This window comes from Pygocentrus nattereri, chromosome 1 (genome assembly GCF_015220715.1).
Source record: "Pygocentrus nattereri isolate fPygNat1 chromosome 1, fPygNat1.pri, whole genome shotgun sequence".
NCBI classification, from domain to species: domain Eukaryota; kingdom Metazoa; phylum Chordata; class Actinopteri; order Characiformes; family Serrasalmidae; genus Pygocentrus; species Pygocentrus nattereri.
This window is the reverse complement of record NC_051211.1, coordinates 32815446-32828572: the sequence shown is the minus strand read 5'-3', so window position 1 is coordinate 32828572 and position 13127 is coordinate 32815446. Positions and strand designations below refer to the sequence as shown.

The 13127-nt window shown below is 37.3% G+C and overlaps 1 protein-coding gene across 2 annotated transcripts in view; it reads left to right on the top strand.

Annotated features, from left to right (window-relative positions):
• LOC108433189 (thyrotropin-releasing hormone-degrading ectoenzyme) overlaps nt 1-13127 on the top strand; it is a 358559-nt gene that overhangs the window by 327658 nt on the left and 17774 nt on the right. For both annotated transcript variants that reach the window (XM_037542868.1, XM_017707605.2), the window contains one exon: nt 6536-6703. In XM_037542868.1, coding sequence (XP_037398765.1) covers nt 6536-6703 — 168 coding nt within the window. The remainder of the gene's footprint in view (nt 1-6535; nt 6704-13127) is intronic.

Genomic DNA, 13127 nt, shown 5'->3' with positions numbered 1-13127 from the left:
GACCCTATTTTGTGTCCCCTTATGACATTTGCTTGGTTTTATGTACAGTAGTTTATTTTTACATAAAGATTTTCAACCTCTTTTTACTCCTAATGATCAAACAGGTTGTTTTTACTGTACCTTTAAGCCTTATATATGTATATGAGCTCTGTTGTGATAGGCTGCATTGTATTATGCTTCCTTCAAAAAGCAATCTAAGCTAAAACACTTCTTATAACAGGGCTGCTCAACTGTGGTCTGAGAAATTTTCCAATCTGGATAGTTTAGATCTAACACAACTGGCGTTAGGATTCAGAAGCTCCTGAAGGCCGTTATTGCCTGGATCAGTTGTTTTAGACTAGAGTTGGAGCTACACTCTGCAGAGTGGTAGATTTACAGGTCCAGGGCTGGGCACCTTCAGCATGAAAGGGTGGAGCTACAGTTGTATGTAAAAGTTTTGGCACACCTGGTCAAATTACGTGTTGTGGATTTGAAGTGAAAGTGACAAATCCTCTACACTGCTGCACATTTTAATACCCTATTACTGCTTATATGTTGAATTTAATAAACCGAGGAAAAATAAAACATAAAATATGGCTTGTTCAGAAGTTACTTTCTGAAGTCACATTTCATATTTCATGCTCATTTTCTTCAAATATGTTAAATTCAGTAAATAAATAGAAATTGTGTATTAAAATTACCTTGATGTTTATGACTGTTAACTGTTGAGTAGGCTAAATAGTTGGCAGTGTTTACAAAATACATCGAACTCTTACTTTTAAAAAAAAAGGAAAATTCAGTTTTCCAGGGTATGGACCTTACAAAGTCTATATGCTTCCATTACTGGCTTATGTTACTTACACCGACTATGTACAATTTCATCTAAAAATCTTTGTTGCGTTGCTGCACACTTGAGCTTGATGCCTGTGAGCTTCTTGAAGATCTTGCTATAGTGTCCATATATATACAGTATAGCATGTCGGTTAAAATAAACCCTGATACGATTGTTCTGTTAGTGCAGCTTGTTAGAACAAGTGAGAATGCTGCCATGCGAACCCTGGTGCGCAACAAATAAGCTGAACAAGACCTCCTGTAGAGTTTGGTCTCGGTCTGCTTCCAACAAACTGAGGTGCGGTTAGTTTGAAGTATAAACCAAAGACAACTAAACACAGACTGAACAGTCATCTCTTCTCTACAGACAAGTTTCTGACACTGTTTTGACATGTGGATGCATTATATGGTTTCCTCTTGAGCTCTGAATTGGTAATTCGAAAACAGAGAGTGTCAGTTTAAAATGTGACTGGGGTACTTTCAAAGGCATTGTAAAATATCCATGGCCCTCTTCATTAAGCTAAAAAGTCTTAACTGTTCTATGGTTACTGAACACAAACTCTCAAGTTTTGGAGTGCGCATTCATCAAGGAGTCATCAAGGAGACTTGGAGTCCTACCTCATAGAGGACTGTCAATATTTGTTTGTTTATTACCCTGCCAATAGTGCGCCCTATGTCTGCACTTTTTTGAAGATTGCTGGAAATTATTCCATACACACACACACACAGCAAAAGCCATGGTAACCCCCTGACTTTTGTGGCTTATTGCTTTGGAATATGACAAGACAGAGATAAAACAAGACATATATAAAATCTACGAGCTCAGTTAGGCCAGAGTACAGCATGGCTTTGAAAGGTCACCAAATGTACATCATTAAATCTGTCTAATCAATTGTGACTTTACTTGCATATGATTTTTTGTTTGATGTAAAGTATGTCATTGTAAACCCTAAGTGAACCAGAACTAAAATGCATTTCCTAACAAAATCATTTCCCACTTTGTTCTGTAGCAAGAGAACCAAACAACAGATCTAAACACACCATTACTGTGTCGCTTCTTCAGTCTTCTTGTGGTGATTGTTCTCAATCTGCATTTTTGTTGCACTCTAGCTTAAGGTGAGTTATCTTTAAATAGAGTGAGATAAATAGATAAAATTAACAATACCATGAAAATACCTTTTGGATGGATTTTGAACACTCCTGTCTAAATGAGAGTCAGGACCATAGTATACAAACCTCCAAAAAAGTTGTGAGGTTGTGAAAAGATGTGAAATGCTAATAAAAACAGGAAAAGGTAATCAGTACATTCTGCTTTACCTGCTTAGAAAATTAAAACAGTACAAAATACAATATTTGATGTTTTACTTTATGATCTTTATGATGTTTTTTGACACTACTTGATCTGGATTTAATAGTGGAATTTTCTGCCATTCTTACATTATACAAGTCATCATCTGTGCAACCATACAGGGCATTCCTATGTATGTATAATGTAGTGGGTAACACTTGTGTCTTCCTTGCTGTAGACAGAAGTACAGTTCTCCATCTGGCCAAGCACCCTACATTATATGCCAATAAGCATGGACATCTCTGAAAAAGATGTCAACTAGAAGGCAACATATTGCATTAAATTTGATGGTGCCTTCACAATTGTGCAAGTTGCCCATTAACACCCCCCACACCATGACAGACAGGCTTTTGAACAATTTGAATGAACCCTGTCTTATTTGGCCTGGATGACACAATGTTCATTATAAACAACCTGAAGGTTTGACTCATCAGATCTCAATACATGTCTCCACTGTGCATCAGTCAGATGATCTCAGGTGCAGAGAACTTTGTGATGTTTCTGGATGTTGTTGACAAACGGCTTCCACTGCACAGTCTAAAACAGTCCTTTATGGACGCAGTAATGAACAGGTATCCATCACGAAAGCATTGTGATTTTTAGTGCAGTGCTGTCTGAGAGATTGAAGAGCTGATGGCTTTCAGTTGTTTCAGCCTTCCCATTTCTGCAAAGTAGTGTCTCTAAGTGTCCCTGAAACTCTTAATGATATTATGCACTGTAAACAATGAAATACCTAAAATCCCTGTGTTATCTCATTGAGGTACGTTCATCTTAAACTATTGGATTACTCATTAATACCTTTCCTAGATTCTGCTTTTATACCTGATCATGATTGCAGCCCCTGTTTCACAATGTTCCTTTCCTTAAATTGCCCCTGTTCCAACTTGGAACTTGCTGCAGGAATCAATCTAAGAGTGTGTATTTACATTTACAAAAAACTATGAAGTTGATTAGATAAAATACGACATATCTTACCTTTGTACTGTTTGCATTTAAGTGGATTTCAAAATCAGTGATTTGCATTTTATTTGCATTTTTTGCAATAGCTTTTTTTGGAATTGATGTTTGTATATCTTGTTATCTTTGCAGTTGTCTTTACTATCAGATATATGGGGGTGTATTTTAGCTACAAAGCTGATCTAGGAGGGTTTTTCAGCTGTGTCTCTACATTTAGCTGGATCTAGTCTTACCTGTACTGTGCAAATATATTCCCCTGTGATGAAACATGCTAAGGCAGCAGTCAAAGAGCTGAAACATGGTTTATGATTTTAGAGTGCATGAAAAATGAGAACAGTCTTATCCTTCTGAGAGTGCTTCACCTGAAATTGGGGCAAGTCAGCAAGAGAGGGGCACTAAATACCTCAGGAGGCATGTACAAGACTGTTTAATGTGGCTGTACTGTCTAATGATGTTAGAGTTACTAGGATGACCACATTTGGAAAGAAATTTTCCTCCTCTCCCTTTACCCCTCTCTCTCTCTCTCTCTCTCTCTCTCTCTCTCTCTCTCAGTTCTGTCTCTATGTCACTCTGTTTCTCACTTAGGGCACAGCTAAAAATGTGACTTCATGTGGCCAAAGCACATGCTCGTAAATTTATGCTAAATCAGGTAAACTACAAATAGGACCGCCCACTAATCACGCTATATTTGTGCAACGGTCACCAGGCTTGGACAAATAAAAGTGCAAATTCAGCGATGAAGAGATAGACATCTGGCCCAGAGTCTTCAATCAGTCTCTTTCTCTCACACACACTCATAGTCATTTCCTTTATTCAGCCGGAGTCTCTCATCAGTAAACATTTAAACTTGCGTGATGCCGTTCAGCTCCACAGAATGATACAAATTCCTCCTCAAACAAACCCACACAAACTCATTCCAGATGGAAAGCTTTCAAGTGGTTGAAAACAAGGGCAATTGTGCATCTTTTCAGAGTGCTCCAGCAAACTAAACGTTAGCATCAGCCGCAGCCAATTTCCAGCAGATTGATCAAACAAGCATCAGCCAGTCCTGGGCAGAGCACATTGTTCACAATGTAGGCCACTGTCTGCCTGACTGTCTGAACATCACTGGCTTTGATGAAGTGTAAAACAAGTTTTAGTGAACAAAGGCAGATTATGCAGTTTCAGTGAAAAAACCTCTAAGCAAAGAAACTATATGCAGAAAATGGCCGCGCTCCACTGCTCTCAGCTTGATTTTCTCTCAGGTTCTTTAAAGACAGAGAAGACAAGGTAAAATGCAGTCATATGCAAAGGTTTGGATGCCGCTGATCAAATTATGTTTTATTGACTTTCTAAGTGAAACTAAGTGAGTTTGGACCATACCTTGTGGGAGTATGAGAGTAGACTATTGTTGAGGGACGGCAAAGACCTCTTAAGGCTGGACGCTTCCTTTTGGCTGGTGACAGGATTGACAGGCAGGACTGAGGAACAGGAATAAGATGGAGGTTGGGAAGCAAAAGCTTCCTCAGAGGAAATGGAAGGTAGACATAGCAGATGGGTAGATATAGGGTGTTAGATTGGAAAGAGGAGGGGTTTCAGGCATGGTGCCCCCCCCATTTCAGATAATCCAAGTCCATTAAATACACATCCTCTGCATAGAGAACACACTTCTGCACATTTTAATGCACAGTTACTATTTATTTTCTGAATTTAATTATTGGAACATATATTGGCAACCCTTGTAAACATGAATAAAATGGGCTAAGAAAAACTGCACATCTTTCATTCACAATATTAACAAAATTCTAGCCTTTATTTGAAGTACCATGATTAAAAGAAAACATTCTATTATGAAATCTTTCATGTAACAAATATTATTCTCAAATCTGTGTGCCAGGATTGGTACTCCCTCACTTAATACTTTGCACAGCCTCCCTTTGCAAGAATAACAGCTCTGAACTTTCTCTTATATAAACACATGGCAAGTGATCTGAGACCATACAGAACCTCTCCAGATCCTGCTCATCAGCTCCTTCAACAGGTTTTCCATGGGGTTTAGGTCAGGAGACTGGGGTGGCCATTCAAGAAAATTGATTCTGTGGTCAGTGAACCGTTTTTGTGCCGAGTTGCGTTTTTGAGGCGTGCTTTAGATCATTGTCCCTCTGAAAGATCCAACCATGTGTTCATGGTGAACTCAAGGTGAACTCAATAACGTAAAATATGATAGAAATATGCTTTAGATAGGTTTCACTCTTAAGGATTTCTAGCTGTACCAACAACAGTAGATTTGAAAAAAATATTTTTTCCTGATAAGATTTAGTTTTTTTTTTTTTAAATCATTGTACTTCAAAAAAAGATTAGATTTTTTTGTGAATATTTGAATGAAAGATCAACAGGACAAGCAATAAAGAATGTTTTACAGCACATATTGCTTTTGTTTACTGGTGTTTTTTCCAGTTTTTTGGCAAAGGTCAAGAAAATTAGTTTGTCTTCTGCTTGCTCACATATGCTGCTAGCATCTTTAGAATCAGTCGTGGACATCAGAGTTATGTGTGAAAGAGCTTCTAATATTTCCACTTGGAAAGTTCACTTTTCCAAAATGCAAAGTAGTCTACCCAATGTAACTAGCTAGACTTCCATCAGCTTATTTTTATGCATAACTTGATACATGAAAAAAGGTGCAATTATCGAATAGAATCACCAAACTTTGCATAAATGTTTGTACACTTGCTTCAGGTGGATACAGTTTTACAGGGCAGTAAAAAAGGAAAGGTGAAAAAAATACAATGGAAATGCATTTGCTGGATAAATATTAGATACGAAGACATATGACTGAGCAGGCGTTTCTGTTTTTGCCGAGCCATTGCAATGAAACGACTGAAGGCATAAGGTACAAGTTAACTAATGAATAAATTAAATCATACCTTCATCTATCAAAGAAAAAACACATAATGGTGATATTAGACACTAAAAGAACATAAGGAGTCTGCCTCCAACATTTCCTGAGTAGTCATGCTTGCTGCTTCATTCTGCCTGTACGCTCTTAGCCTACATCTATAAAATAATACACATCAGAAGATCTGTTTTACAGATGTGGCAATGAGAGTTTCAGTGTCTTGTACTGAGCTGATGGAAACACAGTCTTATGACAGTTTTTGAATGGAAGTCTGGCAACTGTTTGCCAGTTTTATGAGGAGTCTTTTGCACTTGAAGACATTCTATTCATTTATTTACATTTTTAGGTTGTTTACTTGCATCACTTTCAGAGTATAATCACCTTACTGCATCAGTGCTGATACCAAAACCAAGTCTCAGAAGACCATTGACTATTAATGCTAATGTCTGCATTAATTGGAATAGAAAAGCGTCAATTGGTCTTAGAAAGTAAATGGATCATAACATCAGTACGTCTGCACGCTAATGTGAACTTGATCTCTGCAGGATCCCTCCCAACGTACGAGACATTGTATACTGCACGGGCGTGTCCCTGATGGACGAGGACGTGTGGGAGTTTATCTGGATGAAGTTCCACTCTTCTACAGCCATCTCAGAGAAGAAGGTCCTCCTGGAGGCTCTGACCTGCAGTGACAATAGTTTCCTCCTCAACAGGTAACATCTCAAACAGCTAGATTGGATTGCTTAGATTAGATTGAGAACGAATTTGATTGTTTTCATTGTTTCAGTTTGATTCAAAATTTGTTTTAGTAATACATAAATGTAACTGAAGGAACTATTTACACAGAACTGGAATATAGACAATATATAAAAATTATATATGTTTTTATATAAATAACAAACATTGAATTTTAATGGTATTCAGGACTGTCAATGTTAATGCTTTAATAGCATGTTAACATGGCGAATTGTTCATTTTTTATGCTGAAGCCCAGCTGTCCATGTGTTGGTATGTGGACATATATTTTTATATATCTGAAAAACATTTCAAATACATTGCAATCCATGCCAAAATACATTCCAAACACCACAATATATGGTAACACTTTATTTGGACGGTGCACTGTAAATGCTTTGTAAATGCTCAGTCTGTCTTTAAGTAAAATTCAACAAAATATCTATTAAATGAAACTGAACTTCAAGTTCAGTATGAACAAATTCATTAAACACAAAACCTAACCTCAAGGCAAAACCTACACCTATTCCTAACCCTAACCATAACCATAATGTTGTTGATAATTAATTGAATATCACCAGAAAGTTTATTAGTGATTTAAGTATCTGTAGAGCATCTATAGGGGGACCATCCAAATAAAGTGTGACCCAATATATTTCAAAATATCTTGCCATAATAATGAAATATATATATTTTTAAATATATGCTTTTTTTAATGTATGAAGAAATATTATACATGGAAATATTTATTAAATACATTTGAAAATGTATAAAAGTAATAATTGTCTAATGCACTGTTGAATGAATTTGTATTCCAGTGTCTAAATTTTTTATATTAGTAAATGACCTTTAGCAAAAGCAAGTGCTGATACACTGTGAAAATTCAGTTTGATTCAGTTTCAATTTGATATCTTGTTTATTTGAAATGCATGTAGTGTGAGCACTGTCTTACTGCATACATGCATTGGTTAACACAAGGTTAGTACTGTTTATTCAGCTCTTGTAGATTTAATTATACCTGTAATGTTTGTTAAACTACATAAAATGGAAAAATATATATAATAACAAGTACAAATTGTACTTCGACAATATGTTGTTGGCCATTTCATGCGTTGTGAAATATATTTGATAAATACATTTGGAATATATCATTTTTCCCTATAGGAAAGCAACACATTTCTACCTAAAGTAGTAGTTTTCTTCAATATGTTCTTTTTGCAGTTTATGTTTATGATTTTATACGGACAAGAATGACACATTCACATTCAGACCTTTTTTTGACCAGTTTTTGTCAGTATTTAGTCATAGCTTATTCCCATCCACTACCTACAGCCCCTACATTAGATATAAGGGTCAGGGCTAACAGGTGTTTCCTCCAACACGTGAATCCACCCATCACCCAGCTGCCACTCTCACAATGACATTCACTGCAAAAAATCTTTTAATAAGTGAAGTTGTCTTAAGTCTAGCCACAATATCTAATATTGATTAGTTTTATGACTAGTGCAAGAATATTATGAGGCTATTCATCTGATTTCTATGTGTTCTTACTTGTTTTTTTATCTTTTTAATAAAAAAAATAGGTTTCTATGTGTATACTGTTTTCATAGTATACACATGTACATATTATTCCATTCAGTCATAAACACAAATGGATATCCATAATGTTGTATATCTTTGCTTCGTGTACCTTCCCTGAGCAGATGAATCTGACGACTTACGTGTAGCTTATGTCACTGTTATTCACAACATACATAACAATAGCATGCGGTTCTATTGTACCTTTAAACAAACATGGATTGCTGGTCTAACAGCACAAGCACAAGTACTGTATCTTTAAATTAACACTTTAGAATGATGTCTCAAATAGTCTGTTGCTGTTATTATCTGTCAAACTGTAGCTTCTACATCAGCAGAGCAAGATCCTATCATGTAACTAAATACTTCTAAACAGACACAGATTCTTAAATAAGACTATCCACACACATATAGCATGTAATTTGATCACTGGTACAACACTGTGTCACTTTGTCTGTGATACATGAACAGATCCTGATGAGTTGGATGAGTTAGCATAGCATTTGATAAAGCCATTGATAAACACTTGACAGATTAGTTTTAATTGCAATCTCTCAAACTAAATAACAGGCAGGGTCATTTTTGGATAAAGTGTTTCATTATTAAATGTGCGCATTGCTGCTGTAAAGACAGTATAATTTATAACCAAATTTGTGGTTGACAGTCTTGTGTCTTTTTAGGATCATATACTCGGTACATACACTACATGTACAAAGTATTGGGATACGTACACATTACACCTACAGAAGCTTTTATAACATTTCATTCTAAATCCATAGGAAATACTATGGAGTCAGTCCCCCTTTGCAGCTATAACAGCTTCCATTGTTCTGCGAAGCTTTCTACAAGATTGTGGAGAGCATCTGTGGGACTTTTTGTCTATTCATCCAGGAGAGTATCTGTGAGGTCAGACGCTGATGTTAGATGAGAGGGCCTGGCTCACAATCTCTGTTCTAGTTCATCCCAAAGGTACTTGATGGGGTTGAGATCAGGGCTTTGTGAAGGCCACTCAAGTTCTTCCACACCAGACTCACCCAGCCATACCTTTGTGAACCTTGCTTTGTACACCGGTGCGCAGTCATGCTGGAACACAAAAGGGCCTTCTCCAAATTGCTCCAACAATGTTGGAAGCATAGAATAGTCCAAAATGTCTTGGTCTGCTGAAGCATTAAGATTTCCCTTCACTGGAACTAATGGGCCTAGGCTAACCCCTGAAACCCCATGACATGACATTATCCCCCCTCCATCAAACTTTAGTTAACGCAATGCAGTCAGGCAGGTAAAGTTCTCCTGGCATTTGCCAAACCCAGACTTGTCCATCAGACTTGCAGATACTGGAGCATGAGTTATGTGCTCTGCCTATTTGTGCCTGAGTTGCTGTGGTTCCTAAACACTTCCACTTTTCAGTAATACCACTAACAGTTGAAAACTTCGCAAACTGATTTGTTGCAACAGTAGCATCCTGTTACAGTACCACGCTCAAATCTCTTTCTTTCACAAGTGTTTGTAAATGAAGACTGCATGGCTAGGTGCTTGATTTTATACACCTGTGGAAATGGGACTGAATGAAACACCTGAATTCAATGATCAAGAAGTGTGTCCCAATACTTTTTGTCATCTTTCAGGCTTTACAGGGTGACTTGCAGAAGTGCACACACACCATATTTTAGAACTAGTTTTTTTTCTCCTGCTACTTGTATCAATGTTAACAAAAACATCAATGTTAAAATATCTAAAACTATCTGCATTTTGATTTAAGCAAGCTGAATTATGTGCAAAAAAGACAGGAAAAAACCCACCTAGGAATAAGTTAAATAATCTTAGAATATTATTACAACAGTCTTAGAATAAAACAGATGTATTGACTAGATTTAAGATGATTTATTTTGTAAGATATAATTTTTTGCATTGTTGGACAACGAAAACCATTCAAAGGAGAGCTGCCCAAATCTGATATGTGAGTTAACAGTTGGCTTGCATCTCGCTGAGCAATAGACAGAGAGGGAAATAGGCCATCTTTCCCACCAAGAGAGAAGGGCCAATTGTGCTTTCTTGGATGAAACCTTACCTGCTCCTCCCAGGAGTCTCCATGGAGGGCTTGTTTACAACTATTCTCTAATTGTAACAGAAAAGCTATTGGTAACAATGTCAGCAGATCCTCAAGGTTCTGTATCTCAGCAGTTGTTTGCAACAAAGATGCTATCTTACTGCAGTCTAGTTGGAATTCATCTCCAGGCTTTATCTACACAAAGAGTTTATCATCAGTTGGATGCTGTGCTAAAAAAATAATTTTGATTTTGTGAAAAAAAGATGCTATCAGATAGAATCTCTTTATATTTTTTATGGACAGCAGAAGCTGAGTGAGATTGAAATCTCTTTTTAACAAGGACATGGCACAAAACAAAGTCACACTGTTTCAGGACAAAGTAAGCCGAACAAAAGTTTCTGTATTATCAGCATGGACACTTGCGGCCTCCTGCTGAGGAGCTGTGTGAGTTCGAATCATGGTTTGATCACACTCGCACTTTCTTGTTAAAAATAACTGAACCCCGCGATTAGGAAACGATCTGAAGTAGGAGGCATCTTTGAATAAAGCATGACCAGGTGCACGCTTTGTGGAGCAGTGTTAATTCATCACAATGCACTCTGAAGTTTGTTTGGCTGACTTTGCATGATGGAACTTTCATGCAGCCAGTTGCATGTTGTGAATTGTATGCAACATAATTTCCATACAGCTTAATTAAAAATCAATCAAAGTTGCACATAACACATTTTGATTACTCACTAGCCAAGTTAACAGCTCATATTTTTTGATACACTTACATTTGCATATTTGTAGCACTTTCATCTTTCTTGTATAATTTGTCAGCCGTCTACAGCAGCCCCAGAAAGTATTTGGAAAGTTTTCTCAGACTTAAACATATATTAATCAATTTAATGTCAAACCAACAGACCATTCAAAGGCTGCAATTTTCTTTTTGGTGTTTCTTTTTGAAAGTATTGTTTCCAGAGGCAGTTTTGAGTTCATTGTAAAAAAAAAAACACCATTATAAGAAAACCAGCTTTGACACCTCTGTGCTTTACAGTACCTTTAATGCAGTCTGGTTGGAATGCTTCCCCAGGCTGTATCTACACAAAGAGGCTACCATCAGTTTGATGTTGTGCTAAAAAGGATTTCCCCCCTGCTGAAAAAATCATATCATTAAAGGTTTCTGTAGGGTCCTAATGACGTCCAGTCTCTGATGGTATTTTGTGTTTTCCTGATGCATCAATATCACAGTGTAAAGGGTTCTAATGATTTATCAGGTCTTCTGAAACTGATATACTTGATATACTTGATATTTTATCCTGGTATAAAATATACTTATATATTTCTTCAGTGTAAGGAGGAAACTGCATTTTAGGGCTACATTACATTAGAGTTAAACATTAAAAAGACAAGTGGAATTGTGTTTGTGGTTCAAATTTAGTTGTGCTGGTCTTGGTTTGTGTAATCTAAATGCAAGATCCACCCACAATTTTCTATACTGTTCCACAAAATTCAATATTTTTTCGACATTTGTTCTCACTCCCACATGGACCAGTTTGGTTCGCCCCGACTCCTCCAGCTGTTCATATCCTGTCACTCATACCAGTAGAGGTCCATTCAGTGTTCTCTAAGAGGGAACTAAAGACAAAGCCTGCAGCATGTAGGCACTTTGCCTGCAAGTCTCTACGGTGCCCTAAATCCTCTCAGAATCCAATAGCTGGATGAAGGGGGGTAACGGATTATCGGCCGGCCAGGCCAGCCGAGGAGATCCCAAAGCCCACACGTACTTTCAGCCTCTAAGGACACAGTGTGGGCGTGACGTCTCCATTTGTGCTGGCTCTTCTGGCAGCCTGCACTGTGAATACACTCAGAGGAAAGAATTTGGCCACACAATGCTTTAACCCCTTTCCCAGTAAATGTAAAGCAGCTCCAGAGGGAGAGACTTTATACACCTGTGAGGCCTTTAACAGCTAACATGCCCAATGTAGTCACCTTTCCAATGCAAGAGCCTTTTCAGAAACCAGGAACTTTCACGCAAAATCAGAAACTTTTAGGTGTATTTCCATTGGAGGAACCTTTATAGATACAAACCATTGGGCTGAAGCTTTGCGTACGGAACATAATTGTAAAAAATTGTAAAAAAAACTCTTTACGGCAGAGATACCAGCAGAACATGTGAGAACCAGTGATGAAAGTATTGGAATATATTCATATCAGTCTCCTCATCAAACTCTGTTCTGCTGCAGTACTGATGATCATATTAACAAAAAGAAACAAACTATATGGAAGAAAACAGTTTCAGCCTCAACCTCCTCCAAGCTTACTGTGTTGCTGGCCTTTTGCTGCATGTATGATGTAACCGTAATGCAGTTTGCCACACTTCTCTTATTTCACCTAATGGTCACAGTTCCTGCAGTGCAGTGGATATGCAAAATAGGAAATTGTTCAGGAAGGGTGTAGTTCTAGTTCAGGTTAGGTCTAGGACTCTTTAGTTCCTCACAAGAGTCTCTTTATTTTGTCAAAAGGCTCAAAAAAGGTTCCAGAGGTCTTCTGCAGCCAGTTGCAACAGAAGAACGTACATTCAATTGTAAGTTGGGGTGTAAAATCCATCCTAAACCTTACGTTGAGAGAAGTTAGTTTAAAACTAGCGACACGCATAATTTCGGTTGCACCACAGATGCTTATGATACATCCTCATTAGTAGAGCGTAAAGTGATCATACAGATATATTTGTATAATATATATAGATATATATTGTCACACAGAATAATGTTTTCACTCTGCAGCCAATCGGT